The sequence below is a fragment of the Chiloscyllium plagiosum genome, chromosome 3, assembly GCF_004010195.1.
Source record: "Chiloscyllium plagiosum isolate BGI_BamShark_2017 chromosome 3, ASM401019v2, whole genome shotgun sequence".
Taxonomy (NCBI): domain Eukaryota; kingdom Metazoa; phylum Chordata; class Chondrichthyes; order Orectolobiformes; family Hemiscylliidae; genus Chiloscyllium; species Chiloscyllium plagiosum.
This window is the reverse complement of record NC_057712.1, coordinates 51,579,613-51,592,606: the sequence shown is the minus strand read 5'-3', so window position 1 is coordinate 51,592,606 and position 12,994 is coordinate 51,579,613. Positions and strand designations below refer to the sequence as shown.

General features: G+C 45.4%; 1 protein-coding gene across 1 annotated transcript in view; it reads left to right on the top strand.

Moving 5' to 3' along the window:
• Window positions 1–1,365: 1,365 nt before the first annotated feature.
• The window catches only part of b3gat2 (beta-1,3-glucuronyltransferase 2 (glucuronosyltransferase S)), a 113,118-nt gene continuing 101,489 nt past the window's right edge, over window positions 1,366–12,994 (top strand). The window contains exon 1 of the mRNA XM_043681835.1: window positions 1,366–1,896. Coding sequence (XP_043537770.1) covers window positions 1,381–1,896 — 516 coding nt within the window. The 5' untranslated portion in view covers window positions 1,366–1,380. The remainder of the gene's footprint in view (window positions 1,897–12,994) is intronic.

Below are 12,994 nucleotides of genomic sequence, written 5' to 3'. Positions count from 1 at the left end.
TTCTCTGATGAACATCTTGGAATGATGTGGAATGCAGCCCAACAAAATTTCATGTGAGCCTCCTCCTATTTTTTCTTTTCTCTGCTCATGTGGCCACTCCTCAAAGGTTTCCCTCAACTGATTTCTTATGACAGCAGGTACCTATGACTCAGCGCTCTTTAGCCTGAAGAGTGGACTTATTCAGGAGTATCTTATATTTATGATCCTCATTTCAGGGTTCCACAGAGATGGGAGCACCTCTATTTCCACCCTCGCAAACATTTCCATATTTTGAAAGAATGGTCACCTCTTTGCCCTCTTGTGATTTCAGAAGAAGAGCCCCACTTGGTCAATAGTCTGAAAGGATGGAACTTTAGTTCTGATGTTAACCTCACATTTGTTTTTAAATTTGCACTGCCTCCAGTGCCTCTGTCTATTTGATAATCTGGAGGTCACAACGGTGCATTTTTAAATTTTTCGTGTGTAATAATGGATCAACTATCAGCGGAAATGGTGGGGGTGAGTTCAATTACTACATTTAAAAGGCACCTGGCTGGGTAAATGAATATGGAGGAGTTAGAGTGATAATAGGCCAAAAGCAAATGGGACTAGGTCAGATTGAGATGTCTGGTTGGTATGGATGAGTTGGACTGAAGGGTTTGTTTCAGTGCTGTATGATTTCATGATCTAATGATCTGAACAGAACCTTCTGGGGGGAAAACAAAATTAGAAACAAATCCAAGTTCTCAGTGTTTTCCAGGGCAATGCTGATACACCTACCTCAGAAAAGAAATGGCAGATTCTGTTGGTGTTCGCTGCACAACTCAGCTAGGATTTGAAGATGACCCTCTGCAATGTTGGACGATGAGCCAAAGACAGGTATTTCTTCATTCTGCCCCTCTTCATATGGCACGGCCACGAGCTGGGCACAGCAAACCAAATTTCTCCCACTACTCATTCCTTTTCTCTATCCCTCTCTCTTTCATTTCTAACTCCACTCAGCCTGTCCACCCGCTTTCCCCAACTCTATCTCCATCCCTCCTTGTATCTCCAAACTTCTCTCTTTCTGTCTATACATCACATCCCCCTGTCTATATATGACCGCTTCCGCCTCGCCAACCCCACTATCTCCAACCTGCTGTCGTTCCGATTTTTTGTCTCTCCACCCCCTCTTCTCCCCACCCCCCTACCCCGTGTGTGTGTGTGTGTGTTAGGAGGTGTTGGCACAGCTCCTGCAGCAGGCGGGTGAAGTGCAGCGTTGTTGTGGGGTTGGTGTATCACTCATTGCTGGCATTGAGAGCAGCGTCCGGGGCAGTTTCATCGCCGCTCCTTTGTTCGAAGGGAAGATATGATGAAGCTCGCTGCAAGCAGCCTGGCTTTCCCTGCGATCGTGGACACGCGATGAAATCCGCGGTGGTTGCTCGGCTCTTCCTGATGCTGCCCTGGCTGCTCGTTATCCTGGTCGTGGTGGATATCGAGCCAGGGAGACTCTCTGTCCGGAGCCCTATACCCCCAGGTCAGCTGAGCAGGACTCTTAAACCAGACTCCCTCTCCAACCAGTCCATCCCCACTATCTATGCCATTACGCCGACCTACAGCAGACCGGTGCAGAAAGCTGAGCTGACCAGACTGGCCAATACTTTCCGCCAGCTGCCCCATTTCCATTGGGTACTGGTGGAGGACTCCGCTTTCCGCAGCCGCTTGGTCACCGAGCTGCTGGCCCACTCGGGAGTACTGTCCTACACTCAACTCCATGTGCCAACCCCCCGGAGGTACAAGCGCCCAGGGCTGCCCCGAGCCACCGAGCAAAGGAACGAGGGACTGCGCTGGGTCCGCCGCAACAGGTCCCTCCGCAACTCCGGGGTCGTCTTCTTTGCGGATGATGATAACACCTATAGCCTCGAACTGTTCCAGGAGGTAAGGAGGAGCTTGCAGTCCAAACCCTTCCCAGACCGCAGAGTGGCTGTAATAACAAACACTCTCACTCATCGCTATAACCCACTCTCTCTCGGTCTCCATTCCCGCGCGTTCTGTCACCTCTATCACTATATCTCTCCCTTCCTCTCCCCACCAGTCACCGCTCACTGTGTCTCTTTCACTCTATATTCAGCCTCTCTCTCTTGCTCCGTATTTACTCTCTATCTGTATTTATTTCCCCTGGCTATGTATTCACTCTATTCTCTTCCTTATTCGTTCACACTTTGCCTCTTGCTGTATTCGCTCTCTCTGATATAAAATTATAGAATTTTACAGTTCAGAAGGAAGCCATTCGATCCATCTTGTCTGTGCCTGCTCTCAAAACATATACTCAGCTACTCCCATTCTCCAGCCCTATCTCAGGAACTTTTTTAAGTTCATCACTTTCAAATATTTATCTCTGTTGAAACCTAAAATCCATGTCCACCTCTCTTCCAGGCAGCACATTCCAAAACTCATTTAAATTTCTGTCTCTACAAGTTTTCACTCTTGCTTTATGTTTCCACTTTCCCCTGCCTCAGTTTTCTCTCACCCTGTCCCTGTATTCACTCTCACCACTCCTCTCTGTATCTGCACTCACTCTGCCTCTCTTTATATTTGATCTCCCTCACCTCTCTCTGTACTCTCTTGTCTCTGCATCTTCCTGCATGTCATCCTTCCTCTGTTTCTGTATTGTGTGCTATTGGCCTCCAAATCCTTTCTCTCCTTCTCTCTGCCTCTGTATTCTATCTCTCTTTCTGTATTCTCAGTCTCCCTATTTTATCTCTCCTTGTGTCTGTATCCTCTCACTCCCTATTCTCTCTATCTCTGTATTCTCCATCTCCCTAATGTATTGGACTTCTCCCTGTACTATATTGTTACTGCCCGAATTCTCCCTTTTTCTGTATTTTCTCTATGTCTCTATTACTATATTCTTTCCCTGTAATCTGATTCTGTCTCTCTGTCACTACATCCTTTATCTGTTTTTTTTATTTAGTTTTCTCATTGTGGTGTTACATTGTCTGATTTGTTGCTTACTCAGATGACTCTTATTGATGCATTGTATTTAAATATGTGACAAAAGACTCAAGTCTCTGCGCCATCTCTATCCATACATGTCTCTTTGTCTCTACAAGATCAGAACTCTCTCCACACGCTGTTTCTGCATTTCCCGTATTTAAATTCTCTTCCTTGTTGCCCTCTGATTAATTCTCCCCCATTTTCTGACTTTTTCTCTCTGTATTCTCTGCATCACAGCAAACTGTCTTCATATCTATCTCTCCAGCCTCCGCTCTATACACGCTGTCTCTTCAACTCCATTAAATGCTGGCCTAGCCAGCGACATCCTCATCCCATGAATACATTTTTTAAAATTCCTGGTTATATTGTTCAGAGTTCACACATCATTTCTTTACTTTGCCTCTTTTTGTTTACTTTTAGTACTAGTATTTTGGTTCCTTTTGCTAACTTAAGCTCTGTGCAGATTCTTCGTTCACTGGAGCCTAGCAATTTTTGGGGCGCTCACCCGTTCTTTCAGGGTTCTGCTCTTGATGCCTTTTTTCATAATGATGTGCAGGTGCTGGTGTTGACAAAGTTAAAAATCACACCAGCCTGGTTAAAGCCCAACAGATGTATTTGGGGGTACAAGCTTTCAGAGTAGATGAAGGAGCAGTGCTCCAAAAGCTTGTACTTCCAAATAAACCCGTTGAGTTATAACCTGGTGTTGTGTGATTTTTATCTTTTGATGATCTTCATTTGATATTTTATTCAGTTCTCAGTGATTGGTTTGGGAACACCTTTCACACCAATTCTTGTCAGGGAGAATGTGCTGCCGGGGCATGTAACTGTGTGGTAATTGTAACCATGTGTGAGAAAGACACTGAACTGGCAACAGAGTGTGTTCGGGTGGTTGCTCTGTCTGTCTGCTTGCTGAAGATGTTGGATGTGTGAGACTGCAAGGTTCTATCTGTGTTTGAAACAGTTTGGGCATGTGTCTGTATCTGTGGGAGATTCATCTCATCTATATGTGAGACTATGGGTTGAATTGCAGATGAAGGAGCAGGGATATCAGAGTAACTTTCAAACAGATGGGCCAAGCAATCTTTCTCTGACTTGAGGCCTGATGTGTGTAATATTTCTATATATCTGTGACATAATGATAATGTGCACTGCTTTGTCCATGTGTGGAATCATTTTGTGTTTGCAGCTAAGTCTTTACCAACACCAATGCCTTTACCCCATCACCCCCTTCATTTTGCCTCTTGAACACTTTACCTAAGTTGTTTCAGGATTAATTCTAGGCTTGCTGCTGTTAGTTCTTAGGTAGAATGATGACAGATTACTCCTTGTCAATCAGAGTGAATAGTCTTGGTGCTCTCAGCAACTGCTGAACACGGTCAGTGAAATGAAGAAATCTGCAGCATCTTCTCTCTCAAAGCACTGCAAATTGTACCTCCTGCTTAATTCCAAATGAGAAATAAATCTTGACTACATAAGATCACATAGTGCAGCAGCACTATCAATGGACAGTTATCTCAAGATTGACACATCTTTGTATATTAAAGACACTAAGTGGAATATTAAATAGTGAGCCGAATGGCTGTCTGTTTTTACATCTCCTTATGTTCCTCTGTTATCAACACTATGCCTGGATAGTGCTTTATATATATAAGTGAATATCCAGCAACCCACTATCACTGACCCTGTGAATGCAAAATACTGCAGCAGGTGTGGAAAGAGAAACAGAGTTAACATTTGAAGAGAACTCTGTTCTGAAAAGTCACATGAGGCTCAACACATTAAATCTGTTTCTCTTTCCAGATGCTGCCAGACCTGTTGAGTTTTTTTTAAATAGAATCCCTAAAGTGTAGAAACAGGTCCTTTGGTCCAACAAGTCCACATCGACACTCCAAAGAGTAATCCACCCAGACCCATTCTTCTATATTTACCCCAACCAATGCACCTAACCTACACATCCCTGAACACTTTGGGCAATTTAGCGTGACCAAATCACCTAACCTGTACATCTTTGGACTGTGGGAGGAAACCAGAGTGCTCAGAGGAAATCCACAAAGGTACAGGGAGAATGTGCAAACTCCATACGGACAGTCGCCCGAGGCTGGAATCAAACCCTGGTCCCTGGGTCTGTGAGGCAGCAGTGCTAACCATTGAGCCACCGTGCTGCCCTCTTTAGCAATTTCTGTTTTCACTGTTCTGTTAGGCATATTTTTGTTTATTCGTCCGTTAGATGTGGTCATTTATTGCCTATACTAAATTGCCTTTCAGAAGGTGGTGGTGAGCTGCTTTCTTAAACCACTGCAGTCCATGTACTGTAGGTAGACCCACAATGCAATTAGAGAGAAAGTTCCACAACTTGGCCACTTCAGAGGGCAATTAAGAGTCAACCATATCGCTGTAGGTCTGGAGTCACATGTAAGCCAGACCAGGAAAAGGCTGTCAGTAAGAAGGTTTTACAACACTGACAATTATTTAACAGTCAGATTTAATTTCAAATTCTACCAGCTGCATTGTGGGTTTCAAAACCATGTCCCCAGAACGTAAACCTGGGCCCATGCATTCCTAGTCCAGTGACTTAACCAGTACACCAGTGCCCACTCCAGCAGACAGATCTTTTGAAAAATCATCATGGAGTGAAGAGCTGAATTATAAAGGTGAGACAAATAAAACAAGTAACTATAGGAGAAAGTGAAGACCGCAAATGTTGGAGATCAGACTCAAAAGGTATGGTGCTGGAAAAGCACAGCCGGTCAGTCAGCACCCGAGGAGCAGGAGAGTCAACATTTCGAATATAAGCTCTTCATCAGGAATGGAGAGGGAGGCCCAAGGGGGCTGAGAGATAAATGGAACGGGGGTGATGCTTGGGGAAAGGAAACTAGGAGAGTGAAACGTAGATGAAGGTGAAGGGTATGGTGATAGGTTGGAATAAAGGATGGAGCGGATAGGTGGCAAGGAAGATGAACAGGTCAAGAGGGTGGTGCCGAGTTGGGGGATTAAATCTGGGATAAGGTCAAGGGACATCGCAGATGGCCTCCCACTTCAAGGACCACAATTTCCCCTCCCACGTGGTCAACAATGACCTCCAGCGCATTTCCTCCACTTGCCACACCTCCGCCCGTGAACCCCACCCCTTTAGGTGGTGTCCGTGAGTTGGCACCTGGCTTCAATGGGGTACAGGTCGGTGTGCCAAACTAATCTTGTGCCCCCCCCTTGTCTGCTGGTTTGATGGTGAGATTGGGATTGAAGCGGAGGGGGTGGAGGGCTGCATGCTGTGAGGGTGAGAGGTTGAAGTGGGTGAGAAGGGTGGACAAGTTGAGGCATTCAATGTCGCGGCGGGAGTTAGAGATTAAGAGATCAAATCTGGGTAATGGAGTGTCTAAGTGGAAGGGGTATGTTGGAGGTGGGCGAAGGGGCCTTCAGAGGATGGGTGGGAGTCCTGATGGAAAAAGTAAGCGCGGAGGCAGCAGAAGAAAAATTTGATGTAGCAATGTGTGTTGAATTTGTTGATCTAGGAGCATAATGGGAGGAAGGTGAGACCTTTACTGAGGACTGATTGTTCATCCTCAGTGAGGGGGATGTCCCGAAGGATAGTAAAAACATGGCAAGGCTGGGGTCTAGGACCTGCTATAAAGCTGGAGTTGTGTATGGGGGCTGAGACTGTCACTGGAGTGGGTATGGTTATGGTATCATGGATGACATCACCAAAGGAAGTGACGACACCATGGATGTCAGGGAGGCAGAAGTGGTGCATTTGGTGGCATCCATGGGGACATAAGTGACATTTGCATTGTGTTTGGCAGCTGCGTGTTCAGCAGTGTTCTGGTGAGTGACGTCGGCTGGGGCAGATCTGACTGAGTTGGCTGCAATTACGGGGATGGAGTTGACGTGGCAGGTAGTCTTTGCAGTGGTTTCAGAGACAGTTATTTTGGCAGTGGAGGAGGCAATGGTCCTAGCAGCATTGGAAGACGCATTGGTCCTGACGGCAATTACAGAGGCGGTATAGTCGGTGGTGGCTGCGGTCTGTGGGGCGGCGCGGACATAAATGACATCATCATTTGCCGTGGTGGTAGTGGCTGTAGCTGCCATGTGGTTAATGGTTTCCAAGTGGTTCCGGAGGGCAGGAGAAGGTTCTGGATTGATCTTGGAATACCGAGTTGGGAGGTAAGTATGTGAAAGTTTGGTGTATTTGCGTTCCTTAACGTTCGGTAAGAAAAAGTATTTGTGTGTGGATTCTTCTCAGGATGAACAACAGTAGAGGTTCTTTGCAAGTCTGGGAGAATGTGGCCCTGAGCTGGGGCAGGGCTGACTGCAGGGAGAGTAGGTGACGGCGCATGGCTGCAAGCCTGGAGCAGAGGATCCGGAGGCAGAACCGTTTCTGAAGGCTTTGGATTTCCTGTAGGTAGTGGTTGTCCTGGCCAAGTCCAAATTGTGATGGTCTGAATGTAGTCTGGAGTCCATGTGGGATGAGTGGTTTGAGTGGGCAGGTGCTGAGGAAGGAGATGTGGCTGTAGTAGCGGGTCTGCTTTAGGACGTGGCTGAAACGTTTCAGGGCAGAGGAGATCACGTGGGGGCTGCAGTGAGAGAGAGAGACTCACTGATATCCTTCTGGAGGGAGGAGGACATCTTAAGGTGGACATCCTTGGAAGAGGTTTTGCAGTAAGGTTATAACTGACTAGGAGAAAGTGAGGACTGCAGATGCTGGAGATAAGAGTCAAAAAGTGTGGCACTGGAAAGGCACAGCACATCAGGCAGTATCCGAGGAGCAAGAGAGTCGATGTTTCGAGCATAAGCTCTTCATCAGGAATGTGGGGTAGGGGCCAAGGGTGGTGAGAGTTAAATGGGAGGGGGAAGGGGTGGGATCATTTAAAGCTACACAAGAAACAATGTAAAAGATATTTAAAACATCGAGGAATTATGATTTCAGTGTACAACTATTTACAATATATTGTTTAATGCAACTCAACTTATACAGATTAATAATGAAAGGCCTATTGCTCAAAGTTTGTGAGAAGATTTGTAGCTCAGGTGCTCGTTGCTGTGGTTCTGTTCGCCGAGCTGGAAGTTTTTGTTGCAAACGTTTCGTTCCCTGTCTAGGTGACATCCCAAGCACTGAGGATGTCACCTGGACAGGGGATGAGACATTTGCAACAAAAACTTCCACCTCGGCGAACAGAACCACAGCAGGCCTATTGCTCTCTGTATTTTATATGAAATTCTGTAAATCATATGTTATCAATGTGAGTTCATTAAATTCTCAGTCATTTACATATAGCTTAGACCTTTATAAAACAATGGATTGGATTTGTTTTGTGGGCTGTTTAATTTTCTCTTCATACTCATATTTACCTTTGAGTGGTTGTAGCAAGAGATAGTAATAATGGGATGTAAGGTAGAAGAGTTTAAGTGAAATTCAGATGGAATTTTTCCAGACACTTCCTGCAGTTAATTGACTATCAAAATAGTTTTGTTATGTATGAACTAAGATCAGTTTCTATTCACATGCTCTTTGGTAAGTTTAGCATTTTAAAGAAGTGCTACATATGCGACAGTTGGACTTGGGAAACTATTAAGAGCCCTGTTATAATTTCAAAGCCCACTTGCTCCAAAGGTTTGTAATAACATCTCTGAACAGGTTGATTAGAAAATAATTGCTGAACTGATAAACACAGTGAACTGGTCATTCTGAAATACAATGTGAAGTCTGAAAAGACTCAGCTTATGAAGCTTTTCATAACTGCTCTCTTTAGCATTTCCCAAAATTGAGAATCCCATCAGAGATCATGTTGAATGTAGGTTGTTGTGCAATCTTAGTATCATCTAATTTAACAAGAGGCAATCAGGAGAGTTGTACATTTGTAAACATTATTCATTCATAGAATGTAGGCATTATTGTCTAGGCCAGCACTTATTGTCCATCCCTAATTGTCCAGAGGCCTGTTAAGAATCAGCCACATTGCTGTGGGTCTGGATTCACACCTGGGCCAGGTTAGGGAAGGATGACAGCTGAAAAATGTGTTGCTGGAAAAGTGCAGCAGGTCAGGCAGCATCCAAGGAGCAGGAGAATCGACGTTTCGGGCATACGCCCTTCTTCAGGAATTCCCGAAACGTCGATTCTCCTTTCCTGAAGAAGGGCTTATGCCCGAAACGTCGATTCTCCTGCTCCTTGGATGCTGCCTGACCTGCTGCGCTTTTCCAGCAACACATTTTTCAGCTCCGATCTCCAGCATCTGCAATCCTCACTTTCTCCTAGGGAAGGATGACAGTTTCCTTCCCAAAAGCAAATTAGCAAACATGACAGACAACTGCTGCCTATTTCATTCAACAAAGTGATTGTCCTTTGGATGGAAGGTACAACACTCCAAGAGGATCAAGTCTTTACACTGATGAATAGGTGTGATAATATCAACACAGGTAGAATTATGGAATCATGTAGTAAGATAGGCCCTTTGGCCCATAGAGTCTGTAATGGTAAAAATATACTATTACGAACACTGGCCCCATTTCCCCACACCAGACACATATCCTTGAACATTATAACATTAAGCATTCATCCAAATACTTTTTGAAGATTGCCTCAACTGGGTAATGAACCCGGCCAGGTGTTATTTGGTGATAGGTGAGCACTTTGGTGATAGTGACCACAATTCTGTTATATTTACTTAAGCGATGGAAAGGGGTAGGTATATAATGCAGGGCAAGAGTTATAGCTGGGAGGGAGGTTATTATGATGTGATTAGGCAAGATTTAAGACGCACAGGATAGGGAAGAAAATTGCAGGGGGAATGGGCACAATTGAAATGTGGAGCTCATTCAAAGAACTGCTACTGTGGCTCCTTGATAAGTATGTACCTGTCAGACAGGGAAGAAGTGGTCGAGCGAGGGAAGGGAAGTAAATTGGGGGGAGGAGTTGCTGGTCAGGGATGACATCACGGCTGTGCTAAATTAGGACACGATGGAGGGCTTGAGCAGTGAGGCATTATGGGTAGAGCTAAGAAATAGGGGTGCAGTTACATTGGGGCTGTAATTCAGGCCTCCCAACAGTGAGCGTAAGGTAGAAGAACAAATAGGTAAATAGATTAGGGAAAGGTGTAGAGGCAACAGGGTGGTGGTGATGGGAGATTTTAATTTTTCCAATGTTGATTGAGATACACTGATTGCCAGAGTTCTGGATCGGACAGAATTTATAAGGAGCGTCCAGGAAAGTTTTCTAGAGCAGTATGTCAATAGTCCGACGAGGGAAGGGACCATATTGGACCTGGTGTTGGGGAATGAGTCAGGCCAGGGTGTAGACATTGCAGTGGGGGATTTCTTTGGGAATAGTGACCACAATTCTGTAAGTTTTAGAATACTCGTAGACAAAGATGAGAGTGGTCCTAAGGGAAGAGTACTAAACTGGGCCAAGGCCAATTATATCAAAGTTTGGCAGGAACTGGGAAATGTGGATTGGGAGCAGCTATTTGAAGGGAAGTCCACATTTGATATGTGGGAGGCTTTCAAAAATAGGTTAACAGTAGTGCAGAATAGGCATGTCCCTTTGAAAACAAGGGATAGGAAAGGCAAGATTTGTGAACAATGGATGACAGGAGAAATCTTGCAACTAGCCAAGAGGAAAAGGGAAGCATACATAAGGTCCAGGCAGCTAAGAACAGAACGGGCCTTGGAGGAATATTGGGAGAGCAAGACCAATCTTAAACGAGGAATCAAGCGGGCTAAAAGGTATCATGCGGGCTAAAACCTGTGGCACAGCATTTCAACTCCCCCTCCCACTCCACCGAGGATATGCAGGTCATTGGACTCATCCACCGCCAAACCACAACAACCCGACGGCCGGAGGAGGAGCGTCTTATCTTCCGACTGGGAACCCTCCAACCGCAGGGGATGAACTTGCACTTCACCAGTTTCTTCATCCCCCCCTCCCCCCACCTTGTCTCAGCCGGATCCCTCCAGCCCGGCACCGCCTTCCTGACCTGCAGTCTTCTTCTTGACCTCTCCGCCTCCACCCTACTCCGACCTATCACCCTCACCTTGACCTCTTTCCACCTATCACATTTCCAACGCCCCTCCTCCAACTCCCTCCTCCCTACCTTTTATCTTCTCCTGCTGAACACTCTCTGCTCATTCCTGAAGAAGGGCCTGTGCCCGAAACGTCGAATCTCCTGTTCCCTGGATGCTGCCTGACCTGCTGTGCTGTTCCAGCAATAAAGTTTCAACTTTGATCTCCAGCATCTGCAGACCTCACTTTCTCCTCCTAAAAGGTATCATGAAATAACTTTAGTGAGCAGAATTATGGAGAATCCCAAGGCCTTTTATTCATATATAAGAAGCAAGAGGGTAACTAGAGAAAGGGTTGGTCCACTAAAGGACAAGGAAGGAAAGTTGCATGTCGAACCTGAGAAAATGGATGAGATTCTCAATGATTACTTTGCATCAGTGTTCACTGAAGAGAGGGACTTGATGAATGTTGAGATTAGAGAGAAGTTAGTTTACTCTGGATCATGTTAACATAAGGAGGAAAGATGTGTTGGGTAGGCTAAAGGATGTTAAGGTGAATAAATCCCTAGGACCAGATGAATCTATCCCAGGTTGCTGAGGGAGGTGAGAGAGAAATAGCTGGGGCCCTGACACATATCTTTGTAGCATCCTTAAAATCCTTGTTCCCTTTTACAAGAAGGGTAGTAGGGATATTCCAGGTAACTACAAACCAGGGAGCCTGACGTCAGTGGTGGGTAAGTTGCTGGAGAAGGTACTGAGGGATAAAATCTATTTATATTTGGAAAAGAACGGGCTTATCAGTGATAGGCAAAGTGGTTTTGTGCAGGGGAGATCGTACCTTACCAATTTAATAAAGTTCTTTGAGGAAATGACCAAGTTGATAGATGAAGGAAGGGCTTAGATGCCATATACATGGACTTTAGTAAGGCGTTTGATAAGGTTCCCCACTGTAAACTAATGGAGAAAGTGAAGTCACAAGGTTTGCAGGGTGTTTGAGCTAGGTGGATAAAGAACTGGTTGAGCAACAGAAGGCAGAGCGTAGTAGTTGAAGGGAGTTTCTTGAAATGGAGAAAGGTGACCAGTGATGTTCCACAGGGATCAGTGCTAGGCCACTGTTGTTGTAATATTACTTAACTAATCTGGAAGAGGGCATTGTTAGTCTGATCAGTACGTTTGCAGATAAAACGAAGATTGTTGGAGTAGCAGAAAGCATAGGGGGCTGTCAAAGAATACAGGAGAATATAGATAGACTGGAGAGTTGGGCAGAGAAGTGCAGATGGTGTTCTATCCAGGCAAATGTAAGGTGATGCATTTTGGGAAGTCTAATTCTAGAGTGAACAATACTGTAAATGGAAGACCCTTTGGAAAGGTTGAGGATCAAAGAGATCTAGGAGTTCAGGTTCATTGTACCCTGAAGGTGACTGCACAGGTGGATAGAGTGGTCAAGGAGGCATGTGGTATGCTTGCCTTCATCAGACGGGGTATTGAGTATAAGAGCTTGCAGGTCATGTTAAAATTGTACACAACATTGGTTCGGCTGCATTTAGACTACTGTGTACAGTTCTGGTTGCCACATTACCAAAAGGATGTGGACACTTTGGAGAGGGTGCAGAGAAGGTTCACAATGATGATGCCTGGTATGGAAAGTGCTAGCTATAGAACATAGAACATAGAACAATACAGCACAGAACAGGCCCTTCGGCCCACGGTGTTGTGCCGAACATTTGTCCTAGCTTAAGCACCCATCCATGTACCTATCCAATTGCCGCTTAAAGGTCACCAAAGATTCTGACTCTACCACTCCCACAGGCAGCGCATTCCATGCCCCCACCACTCTCTGGGTAAAGAACCCACCCCTGACATCTTCCCTGTACGTTCCACCCTTTACCTTAAATTTATGTCCCCTTGTAACACTCTGTTGCACCCGGGGAAAAAGTTTCTGACTGTCTACTCTATGTATTCCTCTGGTCATCTTATAAACCTCTATCAAGTCACCCCTCATCCTTCGCCGTTCCAACGAGAAAAGGCCTAGCACTCTCAACCGATCCTC